We start from the raw sequence: 19579 nt of genomic DNA on the forward strand, positions 1-19579 counted from the left end.
ATTAACTAATGAAAAAACACAGGAGAAATAAGAGAGGAAGCTAAAACAGGGTCAGTACCAAATGGACAATGTGCAGGGATAGTGGAGTATTGAGGTGTATGTGTACAATGTACAGGGATATTGGAGTATTGAGGTAGATACAGTGCATTCGGAAAGTATTCAGACCCCTTCCCTTTTTCCACATTTTGTTAAGTTACAGCCTTCTTCTGAAATTGATTAAATAAATAAAAATCCTCATCAATGTACACACAATATCCCATAATGACAAAGCAAAAACAAGTTTTTAGAAATGTTTGCAAATGTATTTAAAATTAAAAACAGAAATACCTTATTTACATTTGCTATGATACTCAAAATTGAGCTCAGTTGCATCCTGTTTCCATTGATCATCCTTGAGATGTTTCTACAACTTGATTGGAGTCCATCTGTGGTAAATTCAATTGATTGAACATGATTTGGAAAGGCACATACCTGTCTATATAAGGTCCCACAGTTGACAGTGCATATCAGAGCAAAAACCAAGCCATGCGGTCTAAGGAATTGTCCGTACAGCTCCGAGACAGGATTGTGTTGAGGCACAGATCTGGGGAAGGGTACCAAAACATTTGTGGAGCATTCAAGGTCCCCAAGAACACAGTGGCCTCCATCATTCTTAAATGGAAGAAGATTGGAACCACCAAGACTCATTCTAGAGCTGGCCGCCCAGCCAAACTGAGAAATTGGGGGAGGAGAGCCTTGGTCAGGGAGGTGACCAAGAACCCGATGTTCACTCTGACAGAGCTACAGAGTTGCTCTGTGGAGATGGGACAACCATCTCTTCAGCACACCACCAATCAGACCTTTATGGTAGAGTGGCCAGACGGAGACCACTCTTCAGTAAAAGGCACATGACAGCCGCTTGGAGTTTACCAAAAGGCACCTAAAGAACTCCCAGACCATGAGAAACAAGATTCTCTGGTCTAATGAAACCAAGATTGAACTCTTTGGCATGAATGCCAAGCGTCACATCTGGAGAAAACCTGGCACCATCCCTAAGGTGAAGCATGGTGGTGGCAGCTTGCTGTGGAGATGTTTTTCAGCGGCAGGGACTGGGAGACTAGTCAGGATCGAGGGAAAGATGAACGGAGGAAAGTACAGAGAGATCCTTGATGAAAACCTGCTCCAGAGCGATCTGGACCTCAGACTGGGGTGATTGTTCACCTTCCAACAGGACAACAATCCAAAGCACACAGCCAAGACAACACAGGAGTGGCTAAGGGACAAGTCTCTGAATGTCCTTGAGTGGCCCAGCCAGAGTCCGAACTTGAACCCGATTGAACATATCTGGAGAGACCTGAAAATAGCTGTGCACCGATGCTCCCAATCAAACCTGACAGAGCTTGAGAGGATCTGCAGAGAAGAATTTTAGAAACTCCCCAAATACAGGTGTGCCAAACTTGTTGCATCATACCCAAGAAGACCCGAGGCTGTAATCGCTGCCAAAGGTGCTTCAACAAAGTACTGAGTAAAGGGTCTGAATACTCATGTAAATGTGATATGATTTTTTTTTCTTCTCTACATTGTAGAATAATAGTGAAGACATCAAAACTAAGAAAAAACACATATGGAATCATGTAGTAACAAAAAAGTGTTAAACAAATCAAAATATATTTTATATTTGAGATTCTTCAGAGTAGCCACCCTTTGCCTTGATGACAGCTTTGCACACTCTTGGCATTCTCTCAACCAGCTTCATGAGGTAGTCACCTGGAATGCATTTCAATTAACAGGTGTGCCTTGTTAAAGTTCATTTGTGGAATTTATTTCCTTCTTAATGCATTTGAGCCAATCAGTTGTGTTGTGACAAGGTGGGGGGTATACAGAAGATAGCCCTATTTGGTAAAAGACCAAGTCCATATTATGGCAAGGACAGCTCAAATAAGCAAAGAGAAACAACAGTCCATCATTACTTTAGAAGGTCAGTCAATCCGGGAAAATTCAAGAACTTTGAAAGTTTCTTTTAAGTGCAGCGTTATGATAAAACTGGCTCTCATGAAGACCGCCACAGGGAAGGAAGACCCTAAGGCACTGCATCGCTGTGATAGCTGAGCCACTAGAGATCCTGGTTTGAGTCCAGGCTCTGTCACAGCCATCCGGGTTAGGGAAGAGTTTGGCCGGCAGGGATGTCCTTGTCCCATCGCGCTCTACCGACTCCTATGGCGGGCCGGGCACATGCACGCTTACACGGTCGCCAGGTGTACGATGTTTCCTCCTACACATTGGTGCGGCTGGCTTCTGGGTTAAATGGGCATTGTGTCAAGAAGCAGTGCAGCTTGGTTGGGTCGTGTTTTGGAGGATGCACGGCTCTCAATATTCGCCTCTCCCAAGTCCGTACGGGCGTTGCAGCGATGAGAAAAGACTGTAACTACCAATTGGAGACCACAAAATTGGGGAGTTACCTCTGCTGCAAAGGATAAGTTCATTAGACTAAACTGCGCCTCAGAATACAGCCCAAATAAATGCTTCACAGAGTTCAAGTAACAGACACCTCTCAACATCAACTGTTCAGAGAAGACTGCGTGAATCAGGCCTTCATGGTCGAATTGCTGCAAAGAAAACACTACTAAAGGACACCAACAAGAGACTTACTTTGGCCAAGAAACATGAGCAATAGACATTAGACCAGTGGAAATCTGTCCTTTGGTCTGATGAGTCCAAATTTGAGATTTTTGGTTCTAACCACCATGTCTTTGTGAGTAGGTGAACGGATGATCTCCGCATGTGTGGTTCCCACCGTGAAGCATGGAGGAGGAGGTGTGATGTGTCGGGGTGCTTTGCTGGTGACACTGTCAGTGATTTATTTAGAATTCAAGGCACACTTAACCAGGATGGCTACCACAGCATTCTGCAGCGATATACCATCCCATCTGGTTTGCGCTTAGTGGGACTATCATTTGTTTTTCAACAGGACAATGACCCAAAACACACCTCCAGGCTGTGTAAGGGCTATTTGACCAAGGAAAGGGATGGTGTGCTGCATCAGATGACCTGGCCTCCACAATCACCCGACGTCAACCCAATTGAGATGGTTTGGGATGAGTTGGACCGCATAGCGAAGGAAAAGCAGCCAACAAGTGCTCAGCATATGTGGGAACTCCTTCAAGACTGTTGGAAAAGTATTCCAAGAGTGTGCAAAGCTGTCAACCCTTTTTTGGTTACTACATGATTCCATATGTGTTATTTCATCATTTTGATGTCTTCACTATCATTCTACAATGTAGAAAATAGTACAACTAAAGACAAACCCTTGAATGAGTAGGTGTGTCCAAACATTTCACTAGTACTGTACATGTAAACAGAAGTAATAGTGACCAGTAGCAGGATAAATAGATAGATACTAATGGTAATATATACATGTAAACAGCAGTAATAGTGACCAGTAGCAGGATAAATAGATAGATACTAATGGTAATATATACATGTAAACAGCAGTAATAGTGACCAGTAGCAGGATAAATAGATAGATACTAATGGTAATATATACATGTAAACAGCAGTAATAGTGACCAGTAGCAGGATAAATAGATAGATACTAATGGTAATATATACATGTAAACAGCAGTAATAGTGACCAGTAGCAGGATAAATAGATAGTAATGGTAATATATACATGTAAACAGCAGTAATAGTGACCAGTAGCAGGATAAATAGATAGATACTAATGGTAATATATACATGTAAACAGCAGTAATAGTGACCAGTAGCAGGATAAATAGATAGATACTAATGGTAATATATACATGTAAACAGCAGTAATAGTGACCAGTAGCAGGATAAATAGATAGTAATGGTAATATATACATGTAAACAGCAGTAATATTGACCAGTAGCAGGATAAATAGATAGATACTAATGGTAATGGTAATCAATAATCAATGAACAGTAGCGTAATGGTTGTAATACATCTAATCAATAATCATTATAGCAGCAGTGTAACTGTGAGAGGGAGCAGTAGTTGTTAGCCATTAAGCAGTCTTATGGCCAAGGGATAGAAAGTGTTTATGAGTCTGTTGGTCTGAGAATTGATGCACCGGTACCACCTGCCAGATGAGAACAGTCCATGTCTCGGGTGGCTGGAGTCTTTGGCAATTTTTCTGGCCTTTCTAAGACACTTCCTGGCATGTATGTCCTGGATGGCTGGGAGCTCACCCCCAGTTATGTGCTGGGCAGTCACCCCGACCCTCTGGTATGGTACTCAAGTGAGGCCAATCGCTTTGAGATCTCTAGCACTGGAAAATGGATGGTTGATATGAATGAAAGCACTTTGACCTATATACACTGCTCAAAAAAATAAAGGGAACACTTAAACAACACAATGTAACTCCAAGTCAATCACACTTCTGTGAAATCAAACTGTCCACTTAGGAAGCAACACTGATTGACAATACATTTCACATGCTGTTGTGCAAATGGAATAGACAACAGGTGGAAATTATAGGCAATTAGCAAGACACCCCCAATAAAGGAGTGGTTCTGCATGTGGGGACCACAGACAACTTCTCAGTTCCTATGCTTCCTGGCTGATGTTTTGGTCACTTTTGAATGCTGGTGGTGCTTTCACTCTAGTGGTAGCATGAGATGGAGTCTACAACCCACACAAGTGGCTCAGGTAGTGCAGCTCATCCAGGATGGCACATCAATGCGAGCTGTGGCAAGAAGGTTTGCTGTGTCTGTCAGCGTAGTGTCCAGAGCATGGAGCCGCTACTAGGAGACAGGCAAGTACATCAGGAGACGTGGAGGAGGCCGTAGAAGGGCAACAACCCAGCAGCAGGACCGCTACCTCCGCCTTTGTGCAAGGAGGAGCAGGAGGAGCACTGCCAGAGCCCTGCAAAATGACCTCCAGCAGGCCACAAATGTGCATGTGTCTGCTCAAACGGTCAGAAACAGACTCCATGAGGGTGGTAATGAGGGCCCGACGTCCACAGGTGGGGGTTGTGCGTACAGCCCAACACCGTGCAGGACGTTTGGCATTTGCCAGAGAACACCAAGATTGGCAAATTCGCCACTGGTGCCCTGTGCTCTTCACAGATGAAAGCAGGTTCACACTGAGCACATGTGACAGATGTGGCAGAGTCTGGAGACGCCGTGGAGAACGTTCTGCTGCCTGCAACATCCTCCAGCATGACCGGTTTGGCGGTGGGTCAGTCATGGTGTGGGGTGGCATTTCTTTTGGGGGCCGCACAGCCCTCCATGTGCTCGCCAGAGGTAGCCTGACTGCCATTAGGTACCAAGATGAGATCCTCAGACCCCTTGTGAGACCATATGCTGGTGCGGTTGGCCCTGGGTTCCTCCTAATGCAAGACAATGCTAGACCTCATGTGGCTGGAGTGTGTCAGCAGTTCCTGCAAGAGGAAGGCATTGATGCTATGGACTGGCCCGCCCGTTCCCCAGACCTGAATCCAATTGAGCACATCTGGGACATCATGTCTCGCTCCATCCACCAATGCCACGTTGCACCACAGACTGTCCAGGAGTTGGTGGATGCTTTAGTCCAGGTCTGGGAGGAGATCCCTCAGGAGACCATCCGCCACCTCATCAGGAGCATGCCCAGGCGTTGTAGGGAGGTCATACAGGCACGTGGAGGCCACACACACTACTGAGCCTCATTTTGACTTGTTTTAAGGACATTACATCAAAGTTGGATCAGCCTGTAGTGTGGTTTTCCACTTTAATTTTGAGTGTGACTCCAAATCCAGACCTCCATGGGTTGATAAATTGGATTTACATTGATTCTTTTTGTGTGATTTTGTTGTCAGCACATTCAACTATGTAAAGAAAAAAGTATTTAATAAGATTATTTCATTCAGATCTAGGATGTGTTATTTAAGTGTTCCCTTTATTTTTTTGAGCAGTATACTTCAATTACGACATAAATATATATGTACCTTTTGAAGAACACTTGCTAAAAGGAAGATGAGCAGCCTATAGGCAAGTCTTCCTCTGTGAAAGGTTAGTTTGTTTCAGGGCTTGTTCGTATGTATTCAATTAATATCTACCTGTCCCGCCAAGAAAACCTACCAGAATGCAATAAATAAAAACAACTCTTAAACATAGGATGCTTCCCAAACGGCACCCTATTCCCTACCTAGTGCACAGGGCTCTGGTCAAAAGTAGTGCACTACGTAGGGAATAGGGTGCCATTTAGGACGCAAGCAAAGGCTAGGGGGTAGTAGGCCCAAACCACAAGCGCCCGTGTTCATCTCAGTCCAGTCACATAAGAGGCCATTGTTCTGCAGGACAGTTCTGGAGGGCAGCTGCGCTTTTTTACCAAAACCACTTCAGTTTATTAATAGCCGTTTGCTGCTGCAGCCATTCTCTATGACTGCTGTGGAGGCAGCTGAAGAAGTCCCCTTCTGTAACCCAACCAAAATGTGCTTTTAATTGGAACATTGTGAAAAGTTGAGGTGGCATTGGCCAAGCCTTGGAATGCTGGGGCTTCTCGTCTTGAGGCAGGTTAGGGGTCAGCCTTGTGGACCGGATAGGAGGGATGACTCTCAAACTTTCCAAATCAGACTGTGGCTGTGTGTCCCAAGAGGCATCCTGTTCCCTATATAGTGCACTTCTTTTTGATCAGGGTCCAGCTATAGGTCAAAAGTAGTGCACTATATAGGGAATAGGGTGCCATCCAGTGCGTGACTCCAGCCTGTAAGTTGGCACTCTGGTCTATCTACAAGAGGATGGGTTTTTGTTGGGTTATGCAGATTGCTTCGCTGCGACTTGTCTAAACCAAGGCTGTCCTCCAAAAGGACCTGCAAGTTCTGCTGAATTAGCCGTTATGATACGCCAATGCTCCTGGAGACTTCTGAAAACAGATCATCTCTTCCAATATCTACTGTCAAATCCAAACTTCTAGATCTGTATATCCAGACTGACAAGAGGCAGGTTTCAAGTCTTCAACATCTGTCATATTGCGGTAGCTCCTCAAACCAATACATTAACCGACATTATGGAAGAAAAGCAGTGATATAAATGATTTCATATCACACCCTCATGCTCTCTTTCTCCACAATAATAAAACATCTAGCTCTGTGGGTGGGGAAAGAGTGGGGAATGCAAATGAGTCTTATAGAGAGAAAATGAGGCAGACGTGTGGGAGTTTAGAACGTATCTGTGCTGAATTACCATCTTCTGTATGCTGTGTTACTGAACTCCTAATAGCCTACACGTTTTAATATTACATACCGAGATCAATCCATTTTTTTTCTCTCCCCTAATCATTCAATTTATTCAATTATTACGCATGGAAGGTCATGGAAACACATTTATACATACTGAATAAACGTACATATGTGACTATATTCACACTCAAATAAGATCCAGTCAAGAAAGAGACCAACATAAACGTTAAATCTTTGCCCAACTTATATTGGTCAGAACGGGCTATGTTGGTGCATGTTGTGTGCAGCGGAACAACGTGAGTCATAATGGGTGAGTGGTCCAGGAGTTGCCACTCTACAGGTAGTCTGAGATGTGATGGCGAGGTGTTCTCGCAGGACAGAACCACCTTTCAATGGAAGTCATGACTGACAACACACACTGTGACTAGTGACAGCGGTGACGTTAGAAAGTGTACCATTAAACTCTGCTAAGCTTCTTTGCGTGACAGGGCACTGACTGTAGAAAGAGTGAATGCCTTCCTACTTCTTCCTTTACGCAATTTGGCCACCGTTATAAAAATACAATTTGAAACAATGGGAGTCATTCATATATTTCAACCGCCTTGTTTAGTTTTCTAAAAGACCAAAAAGCAACAATGACAAAAATCAAGACATATGTACAGCTATTCACACAGTGAACACATTGTGTATCAATATATACATTTTGCAATGTGTGAAGATCCAATTAGGTCCAGTCCAGAAAAAAAAATCTACCTTGATCACAGTATTTCCACCTGGCAAAACAGCTTGGCCTGTGCAGCATGCCCTTAAAAATGAGACATTCACTGGGGTGCCATCATACCATCCTTAATATCCCTCACATACATACAGTACAGGCCAGTCTTTGTCAAAAAATGACATTGTCTTTCCTACATAATGCAATACTTTTGACCATGAAGTGCGCTATGTAAGCGATAGTGTGTCATTTGAAGTGTAGCAATTATGTGGGCAATCTGTTTCACAGATAAAAACTGCCACATCTCCCACGCATTGTTCGTTAGTGAGCTATTTCTCTTAGCGTAAAAATATACCGTGACCTTTTTCATTAGGTGATGTGTCATAGCGGAACACACAGTGGCAGCCGTCTTGATTTGAGGCACACAGGCATAGCTTAAAATAACAGAACAGCATCTGCTGATGGATTCATGTCTTCTCTTAGCATCACCCCGACAATGGGGTACTGTGACTCAATGTATTACAGTACCAAGATTTTCCAACTATGTTGAAGTAGAGTATATCTCCATTAGATAAATCTCCCATGTATAGATACAATTCTCATAGTAGTTTAATTGACTTAATGTCGCGCCCTGACCTTAGAGATCCCTTTTATTCTCTATTTGGTTAGGTCAGGGTGTGACTAGGGTGGGAAATCTATGTTTTCTATTTCTTTGTTGGCCGGGTATGGTTCTCAATCAGAGGCAGCTGTCTATTGTTGTCTCTGATTGGGGATCATACTTAGGCAGCCTTTTTCCACCTTTAGTTTGTGGGATCTTGTTTTTGGTACTGTGCTGTATGCCCTACTGAACGTTACGTTTTCGTTTGTATTTGTTATGTTTCAGTGTTCATTTAATATATTAAAATGTACGCCTACCACGCTGCACCTTGGTCCGATCCTTCCAACAACGAGCGTAACAGAAGATCCCACAACCAAAATACCCTGCCATGGAAGCAGGCGGAGGCAGCGAAGGAGGATCAACGGCAACTCCGAAGTTCACGACCACGACGGAAGCCTGAGAGGCAGCCCCCCAAATGTTTTTTGGGGGGGGCACACGGGTTGGTCGGCGAAGCCGAGGGGCGAGTCTGAGAGCGAAGAGGAATATTGGGAGAGACTGAGCGAGGAGTATTGTAAGATAGTTGAGGGGAGTGATGAGGTAGTGTGGATGGTTTGGTGTCTGGAGCAAGACAGTCGCCGTGAGGAGCGTGGGACCAGTCAGGCACCATGTTTTGTGGAGATACGCAATGTGTCTCCAGTGCGCATCCACAGCCCGGTGCGTTCTGTACCAGCTCCTCGCACTTGCCGTGCGAAAGTGAGCATTCAGCCAGGACGGGTTGTGCCGGCTCAGCGCTCCTGGTCTCCAGTACGCCTCCTCGGTCCAGGATATCCTGCACCGGTTCTATGCACCAGGTCTCCAGTGCGCCCCCACAGCCCAGTACGTCCTGTCCCTGCTCCTCGCACTATTCCTGAAGTGCGTGTCCCCAGTCAGGTACGTCCTGTGCCTGCTCCCCGCACTCGCCCTGAGGTGCGTGTCACCAGTCTGGTGCCACCTGTCCCGGCTCCACGCACCAGGCCTCCAGTGCGCCTTCCCAGTCCAGAGCTTCCGGCGACAGTTCCCAGTCCAGAGCTTCCGGCGACAGTTCCCAGTCCAGAGCTTCTGGCGACAGTTCCCAGTCCAGAGCTTCCGGCGACGTTCCCAGTCCAGAGCTTCCGGCGACGTTTCACAGTCCGGAACCTCCTGAGACGCCCCATGGTCCGGAACCTCCTGAGACGGCCCACGGTCCGAAGCCTCCACTGACGATCCACGGCCCCTGAGCCTGCAGTGACGATCCATGGCCCGGAGCCTCCAGTGGTGATCCATGGCACGAAGCCTCCAGTGGTGATCCATGGCACGAAGCCTCCAGTGGTGATCCATGGCCCGGAGCCTCCAGCGACGGTCAGCGGTCCGGAGCCTCCAGCGACGGTCAGCGGTCCGGAACCTTCTGCGGCGATCTACGGTCCGGTTCCTCCGGCGACGATCCATGGTCCGGTTCCTCCGGCGATGATCCCCGCACCAGAGTCGCCAATGAAGATGGCGGATCCGCGAGTGGAGCGGGGTCTACGTCCCGCACCGGAGCCGCCACCGAGGCTAGATGCCCACCCGGACCCTCCCCTATAGAGTCAGGTTTTGTGGCTGGAGTCGGCACTTTTGGGGGGGGGGGGGTTGTGGGTTCGTTGAGGGTTGTGGGTTCGTTTCCCACGGGGGACCAGTACGGAAGAAAAATGTATGAAATGTATTCACTACTGTAAGTCGCTCTGGATAAGAGCGTCTGCTAAATGATGTAAGTCATGTTGTTTTACAAAATAATGGGCAAATAAAAAAAAAACATGAGCTGGCGCACACCCAGAGAAAATTATTTTATGTAGAGGGGCTGACTAACAGCAAATAAGCTATAAAAATAAAGACAGTCACACACTCTATATATAAACTCCCAGTAATTTATTGGGTAAATCACCAATGTTTCAGCATCACTGTGCCTTCTTCAGGGTGAATGAGGAAGTAGAAGGCAGACTAATGAATGGGGAAGTAGAAGGCAGACTATCCAAAGGACACAATACACTAAATGGCCAAAAGTAAGTGGACACCTACTCATTCCGCAATCATGGGCATTAATATGGAGTTGGTCCCCCTTTGCTGCTATAACAGCCTCTACTCTTCTGCGAAGGCTTTCCACTAGATGTTGGAACATTGCTGCGGGGACTTGCTTCAATTCAGCCACAAGAGCATTCGTGAGGTTGGGCACTGATGTTGAGCGATTAAGCCTGGCTCGCAGTCAGCGTTCCAATTATCCCAAAGGTGTTCGATGGGGTTGAGGTCAGGGCTCTGTCCAAGCCAGTCAAGTTCTTCCACACCAATCTAGACAAACCATTTCTGTATGGACCTCGCTTTGTGAACAGGGGCATTGTCATGCTGAAACAGGAAAGGGACTTCCCCAAACTGTTGCCACAAAGTTGGAAACAGAATTGTCTAAAATGCTATTGTATGCTGTAGTGTTGACTTCCATTCACTGGAACGAAGGGCAGTGTCTGAACCATGAAAAACAGCCCCAGCCCATTATTCCTCTTTCACCAAACTGTACAGTTGGCACTATGCATTCAGGCAGGTAGAGTTCTCTTGGCATCCGCCAAACCCAGATTCTTCCATCGGACTGCCAGATGGTGAAGCGTGATTCATCACTCCAGAGAACGTGTTTCCGCTGCTCCAGAGTCCAATGGCGGCAAGCTATACACCACTCCAGCCGATGTTTGGCATCGTGCGTGGTGATCTTAGGCTTGTGTGCGGCTGCTCGGCCATGGAAACCCAATTCATTAAGCTCCCAAGTCATTACAATCTGTAGAAGCTATGAGGATAGAAAGGTTCAGTACTTTTGTGAAGCATCACAGTTCAGCTGAAAAATATATGGCAAATAGAAATCCAAAATGGATGGTGTTAAGAGATAGATGGGAGGGGTTGAATGGAGCTGAAGGGTGGGACTAATAACAACAAGATAACCAATGTTAAACATACGGGGTTTGTAAAATGCATATAGGTTCTGAAATGTGGTAAAATAGCACAGTTACAAATAGAAATCTAACCGGATGGACATCAGAAATAGAGGTAGGACTAAAAACAAACAAAATATAACTATTGTAAAATAGATTGTGTCTGTAAAATGTGTAATATGTACAGTTGAAGTCGGAAGTTTACATATACTTTAGCCAAGTACATTTAAACTCAATTTTTCACAATTCCTAACATTTAATCCTAGTACAAATTCCCTGTTTTAGGTCAGTTAGGATCACCACTTTATTTTAAGAATGTGAAATGTCAGAATAATAGTAGAGAGGATGCTTTATTTTATGTAAACTTTCGATTTCAACTGTATATATATATATATATACATATATGTATGTATATGTATGTATATAAAACTCTTTTTTTAAAAGAAGCTCCCGGCGAACATTTATTGTGTTGACGTTGTTTCCAGAGGCTGTTTGGAACACGGCAGTGAGTTTTGCAAGCGAGGACAGACCATTTTTACACGCTACGTGCTTCAGCACTCAGCAGTCCCATTCTGTGAGCTTGAGTGGCCTACCACTTTGCGGATGAGCCGTTGTTGCTCCTAGATGTTTCCACTTTAAAATAACAGCACTTACAATTGACTGGGGCAGCTCTAGCAGGGCAGAAATTTGATGAACTGATTTGTTGGAAAGGAGGCATCCTGTGACAGTGCCATGTTGAAAGTCACTGAGCTCTTCAGTAAGACCATACTACTGCCACATTTTGTCTAAGGATATTGCGTGACTGTGAGCTCGATTTTATACACCAGTCAGCAACGGGTGTGGCTGAAATAGCTGAATCCACTCATTTGAAAAGGTGTCCACATAATTTTGTATATATAGTGTATGTGTGCAGCATACAATTCCATAGGCCTTTCTTTGCATAAATGCAACGCAGGGGCATTCAAGTATGGGGTATCTTGCTGGGTGCATCTTATCTAGTATTATTCAATTTAGCTTTTTAATATAATTAAAATGAAAACAATCTCAAATAAATTGGATTTATAATACCCTAAATGTCTATGATTGTTGAGGAAAACTGACCGCCATCATTGCATGGCACCCTCTATGTTGTATCCAACATTTTTTATATAGCAGCTGTATAATCTTCGATTTTCAAACTCACCCTCAATACCTCTGGCAAGGCCAAAGTCTACTTGGCTTGTATATGGTTAGTAATTGCTATGGGAGATCTGCATGGGAAAGCCCGGTCTGCAGTCGTAGGGGCGCAACGTGACCTGAAAAAAAGGAACCTCCGGGAAAACCGTCAGCGCAAAGTGGATCTTTAGGGGGGTGGGCGACAAACGATACTTGAAATAAACACTATTTTAGACTGTTTTTAAATTGTCCATATGATCCACACATAGTTAATATACGTTTTAAATGAATGTGCATGTATAAAAGTAAAACGTAAGGCCTTGGTAATATTGTTTTTCAGTCATTTATTCGGTCGTAGTTCGGCCGTCTCACACCTCCCGGAGATGGCATCCTGTGGTTGGGAGGCGGAGACGGGACCCCCGTTGACGTCAGTGGGCCTGTCTGTTTCCTGCAATAGAAAGTGAGAGAAGAGAGACAAAATAATCAATTTGTCCTTACAGTTAAGGTGTGTTACACCTGCAATCATTAATATTAAGACTGCACTTGTAAGTATATTTGAATGTAGTTTGTGTATATTTATTTATTTTTTTCGTTAATGTGTTGGCCACTTCGGTCTGCATCGGGATGCGTTCTGGCAGTGTTTTCACGGGGCGCTCGTGTCCAACGCTGGTCGGGGACGTTCTAGCTGGTTCGGCTAGTTCTTTTCTCAAGGCCATCACTGTTTTCTTTCGTTTAGCTCACGCCTGTGCTTTTTTTTTTGCCAAGAAGGAATGTCAAATTTTAGGACCAAACAAGTCAAAGTTTAAGAGCCGTCGTTGCTTACCATAGCATCGTTGTTTTGGTGTAGACGTCTGCAACATTTGAATGTGGTGTGTGTAATATTACTATCTTGCCTGCTACGCAACGTGTACTGAATGTGCCTATTTTGCGCCCATGGGTAAGACTTATCTATTGCAAATTTATCTGATACACTAGCCAGTGTTTATATGTTGCGCAACACATGGCCAACAAAGTGTTGAAAATAATGTCGCATTTTGTTGAATTAGGGAAGTGCAGCCGTTGTACTGTTGCAGAGAGCGAGGGGGTTTCCCTGACTCCTCCCTCGGTTACAGCGCGTTCATGTGTTGTTGCTACAGACATACAAATACCATGTTCCCATCTTGCTTTTGATTTAGACTGCTTTCCCTGAAAATAAGATTGACATGTGATTATAACATGGGTTGTGAAAGCACATTGATGAATGGCTACAGGGAAACAGGGCTGTTTACCTGTTTAGATATGTCACTTGAAGCCACCGTTATTGGTTGGATAGACTGATTTGATTATGTCACAGACAGGGGTTTGGCTATTCAAAATTAATATTTCATAATGCAGGACATCGTGTCTATTGTTTTACATGCGGCTACAATGTTGCTGTAAAATGCTGCAAGGTGACGGAAAGGAATCCTCCTAGGTGTGTGTTGAATGAGTCAGCCGTTAGTGACCAAGAGAGAGGATTTCATTCGGACAGTTTTAGGTCCTACTGCAACGTTTACTCAGCAGCTCATTGTGGCGTCCTCATCAAGCTGTCAGTTTCGGGGTGTTTCCTCAAATATGAATCAGCTGACACGCGCGCCGCACACGCACGGTCTCCTCCTGACATGCATGCAGCATCGTCTGAAGCATCAAGCATTCGACCTGTCCTTCGTTCTGCGAGGCAGGTGGGTGCCTAGGGCTGCATGTTATATTGTGTGACTTTCATTGTCGTCCTTCCGTTCTTTCGGTGACCTGGTGCAGACGCTATGTACAACACTGCCGATGTATTGCACTGACTTCGACAATGATGTCATTGCTGTGGCAGCGCACATGTAGCCGTGTATGATTAAACATCCTACCGTTGTAGTAACTGACTTTTATGTAACATTGGCAAACGGAACATAGACGTGATGCTGAAAGATAATGTTCAGTGGAAGGGATTGGACGAGGTTGATTGTTATGAATACTACAATAGGTTATTTTAGTAACGCCATGTAGGAAATTATCTAACAGCATGCAGATCATTATATTTCAAAGGTTTTGTCATTTTCAATAAAGTCATTTAAAAAAAAGAAAAGTATATATAATTCAGGGCAGTGTATTGGAGGGCTAATTGCAGGAGTGCTATGCTTTGCCGTGGGTTTTGCTGCTGTTCTTGTTGTTGCAGAGCGCAGATTTGCATAAAGACATCCTCTGTAAAAAGGCAGCAATACAATAAAACAACGACCACTACGAGATCACATTGACCTTTCAGTGTTTGCACAGGTCTGATTGTGACGCAACGATCTATGGAGGGTTAACTTTTACAAGGTGATCAGTCTGATATCAGCCCTGTCCGCTAACCGCCATAGCACCCGGACCGCTTACTTCCCGCCAGACACGGGGCCTTTATTGTTGGCACCTTTCATCATTCAGGAACGTGTGTCGTTAAAGCGAAGGACAGGGATGCGTATCTAACATGGACTTGTCAATCAGGCATTACCAAAAACAATCTCCTCTTGGATTAGATTAAACTAGAGATAGTTACTCCAGGGTTTATAGTTATATGGATATAGATGCCTTCACATCTCTTTTGTCTTTCCAGAATTCACCACATTTCAGTCGCAGGAGTGTCATCCTGTCATACGGACATTATACTAGCAAACCTAACTGGAGCTTTGCTTTTTCAGTAGGTTTGGACTGAAATAAGAATTTAGCCTGTGTACATTTTTGGAATTAAATAATGATTTAGACTGTGTACATTTGGACTGAAATAAGAATTTAGCCTGTGTACATTTAGACTGAAATAAGAATTTAAAACATGTATGTTTGAATCAATGGTTAGCATATACACTAGATGACCGACAGGGGGCGCTGTATTGAAGCTGCCGCACCTCCATCTTGGCACTCCCCCACCATTGTAGAAAATATTTTGGAAGCTATTAAAATGCATTCACTAATGTCTACATTTGTTTTTGCCACATTTATTTGATTACAGACACCTTAATGCAGGGGTGGGCAACTCCAGTCCTCGAGGGCCTGATTGGTGTCACACTGTTTCTCCATCCCTAGAAAACACAGCTGATTAATCAAATTGCTTCCTAAACTGAAGATCATTATTGGAGTCAGGTGTGTTAGCTGGGGCAAAACTGTGACACCAATCAGGACCACCAATCAGGACTGGAATTGCCCACCCCTGCCTTTTATGCATACTTTATCATTATATTATGTGAGCTAAACAAAATAAAAATATATAAACAGTTTCCTTAAAAAAAATCCTAATCAATCTACACACAATATCCCACAATGACAAAGTGAAACCAGGTTTCTAGACATTTTTGCTAATATATTAAAAAAAAACTGAAATATCTTATTTATATAAGTATTCAGACCCTTTGCTATGAGATTCGAAATTGAGATGAGGTGCATCCTGTTTTCATTGATCATCCTTGATGTTTCGAGAACTTGATTGGAGTCATCCTGTGGTAAATTCAATTGATTTGACATGATTTGGAAAGGCATATACCTGTCTATATAAGATCCCACAGTTGACAGTGCATATCAGAGCAAAAACCAAGTTGTGCGGTCAATGGAATTGTCCGTAGAGCTCCGAGACAGGATTGTGTCGAGGCACAGATCTGGGGAAGGGTACCAAAAATGTCTGTAGCATTGAAGGTCCCCAAGAACACAGTGGCCTCCATCATTCTTAAATTGAAGAAGTTTGGAACCGCCAAGACTTCCTAGAGCTGGCCACCCAGCAGAACTGAGCGATTGGGGGAGAAGAGCCTTGGTCAGGAAGGTGACCAAGAACCCGATGGTCACTCTGACAGAGCTACAGAGTTCCTCTGTGGAGATGGGAGAACCTTCCAGAAGGACAACCCTATCTGCAGCATTCCAGCAAATAAGGCCTTTATGGTAGAGTGGCCAGACGGAAGCCCCTCAGTAAAAGGCACATGACAGCACGCTTGCAGTTTGCCAAAAGGCACCTAAAGGACTCTCAGACCATGAGAAACACGATTCTCTGGTCTGATGAAACCAAGATTGAAATAAGAATTTAGACCCTGTACGTTTGGACTGAAATAAGAATTTAGACCCTGTACGTTTGGACTGAAATAAGAATTTAGACCCTGTACATTTGGACTGAAATAAGAATTTAGACCCTGTACGTTTGGACTGAAATAAGAATTTAGACCCTGTACGTTTGGACTGAAATAAGAATTTAGACCCTGTACATTTGGACTGAAATAAGAATTTAGACCCTGTACGTTTGGACTGAAATAAGAATTTAGACCCTGTACATTTGGACTGAAATAAGAATTTAGACCCTGTACGTTTGGACTGAAATAAGAATTTAGACCCTGTACGTTTGGACTGAAATAAGAATTTAGACCCTGTACGTTTGGACTGAAATAAGAATTTAGACCCTGTACATTTGGACTGAAATAAGAATTTAGACCCTGTACGTTTGGACTGAAATAAGAATTTAGACCCTGTACGTTTGGACTGAAATAAGAATTTAGACCCTGTACATTTGGACTGAAATAAGAATTTAGACCCTGTACGTTTGGACTGAAATAAGAATTTAGACCCTGTACATTTGGACTGAAATAAGAATTTAGACCCTGTACGTTTGGACTGAAATAAGAATTTAGACCCTGTACGTTTGGACTGAAATAAGAATTTAGACCCTGTACGTTTGGACTGAAATAAGAATTTAGACCCTGTACGTTTGGACTGAAATAAGAATTTAGACCCTGTACGTTTGGACTGAAATAAGAATTTAGATCCTGTACGTTTGGACTGAAATAAGAATTTAGACCCTGTACGTTTGGACTGAATTAAGAATTTAGACCCTGTACGTTTGGACTGAAATAAGAATTTAGACCCTGTACGTTTGGACTGAAATAAGAATTTAGACCCTGTACATTTGGACTGAAATAAGAATTTAGACCCTGTACGTTTGGACTGAAATAAGAATTTAGACCCTGTACATTTGGACTGAAATAAGAATTTAGACCCTGTACGTTTGGACTGAAATAAGAATTTAGACCCTGTACGTTTGGACTGAAATAAGAATTTAGACCCTGTACGTTTGGACTGAAATAAGAATTTAGACCCTGTACGTTTGGACTGAAATAAGAATTTAGACCCTGTACGTTTGGACTGAAATAAGAATTTAGACCCTGTACGTTTGGACTGAAATAAGAATTTAGACCCTGTACGTTTGGACTGAAATAAGAATTTAGACCCTGTACGTTTGGACTGAAATAAGAATTTAGACCCTGTACATTTGGACTGAAATAAGAATTTAGATCCTGTACGTTTGGACTGAAATAAGAATTTAGATCAAGGGTTTCCGTTGACCGGTAAATGGCAGCTTTTGGCCATAAAAAAGCAGTTAAATCAAATAGTCCGGGAGAAAAAAAATCCATTGGAAAATAATGTTTTTTATTCATTGATGGAAATAGCAGTCGATGTGCCCCAACTTAAAAGGCGAATATACTTCATAGGCTAATAAATCCTCAAGCTGCTTGGAAATGTATATCTGGTGTGTTTCAATTTTTACTCACGTTAAAGACGCAAGGTCCTCGTAAGGGACTTCAGCTAAGTGTACCCCGACTGAGCAAAATTGGCAAAGATTATGTTGATTATCCCTGTTTCCAGTGTGCCCGCCGAGAGGGAATCCTTTCTCCAAAACGGAGTAAAGACGGCCTCAAGATCGCTCCTTGAGGACAAAGTAGCGAGGCTGATGCGAATCGCAAGCTGCCCCAAGGAGTTGGACTGATTTGACTTCCCAACAGCAGAGGCTCACTTTTGAGCAGGCCAAGGTCCGCTGCAAGTACATTAGAGGCAAATGATTGTGTTGGTCAGGCCCAGTCTTAGTACTTCTGCTGCCGCCCTAGACAAGATCAACATATGCCGCCCCTGTTTCATGTATAGTATGACTATTAAGATTTGGAATGGATTGATAGACTGTAGAGGAATGATGTGTATCATGCGCAAGTGGTGCATTTCAGTTGAGCTTATTCAGTAGCACTTGGAAACAAAACAAGTGCTTTCATACATGCATGGCGCGCGCGGACCTCGTTTCACAGGAACATCGTAAAATAAGCTTCCTCTCAATTAACCTAATTTTTTTTAGGAATTCATTTGATTTACTTATCGAATTTTATTGTCCGACATCAGTTTTATAATTTCTTCATTTTGTTGCCGCCTTGAGTGGCCTCTTTCCACTGCCGTGGTGCTGAATCGCAGCTGGAATGGGGTGTGGGGCGGGCTGGCTCTGGTGTTCGTAGACAGCCATGTTTTCTTATTTTAATTAGCTTAATTAAAATATTAATCTCTAGGCTAAATTAAATTAGAGAGGCCTAGATTGTATTTTTTTTAAAACAGCTGTGATTTGTTATTTATTCATTAAAGTGTTCTTACAAATAGCCTGTAAGACAGGTCATTCGCACATTTTATTATACAAATGTGATATTTTGAATTTGTTTTACTGTGTAGGCGGTCACGCTGTCCCGTGCTGAATTTTCCTAACGGAAACCCTGACACACACACACACACACACACACACACACACACACACACACACACACACACACACACACACACACACACACACACACACACACACACACACACACACACACACACACACACACACACACGGAAGACTGCATGGACTGCTTAGTGTTTATTGATCTTCGCTGTGTGTTGCGCTAATGCTGACCACTGTTGTTTGTGTGTGTGTGAACCCAGAGGGTGTCCCTGACTGTGTGTATGTGGATTCAGCTGTCCCCCAGCTGGTCTACCTGCATTAGAGAATCTACCACCTTTCAGAAGATGTGTCAGTGAGTGAACCAACCAACCGGGGAGAAAAAAATGCCGCGCACAAAGCAGAACAACCCCAAGAACCTTAAAGGTGAGTCCCCAAACTGTTTTGAATGTGACTTGTATTCTAACCTATCCTATTCTAACCTATCCTATTCTAACCTAT

General features: G+C 43.7%; 1 protein-coding gene across 1 annotated transcript in view; it reads left to right on the plus strand.

Moving 5' to 3' along the window:
* The first annotated feature begins 12918 nt into the window (after nt 1-12918).
* Nucleotides 12919-19579, plus strand: part of LOC106589029 (zinc finger protein 40) — a 127475-nt gene continuing 120814 nt past the window's right edge. The window contains exons 1-2 of the mRNA XM_045709768.2: nt 12919-13133; nt 19342-19504. Of these exons, the coding sequence (XP_045565724.2) occupies nt 19465-19504 (40 nt within the window). The 5' untranslated portion in view covers nt 12919-13133; nt 19342-19464. The remainder of the gene's footprint in view (nt 13134-19341; nt 19505-19579) is intronic.

The sequence above is a fragment of the Salmo salar genome, chromosome 27, assembly GCF_965601325.2.
Source record: "Salmo salar chromosome 27, fSalSal1, whole genome shotgun sequence".
Taxonomy (NCBI): domain Eukaryota; kingdom Metazoa; phylum Chordata; class Actinopteri; order Salmoniformes; family Salmonidae; genus Salmo; species Salmo salar.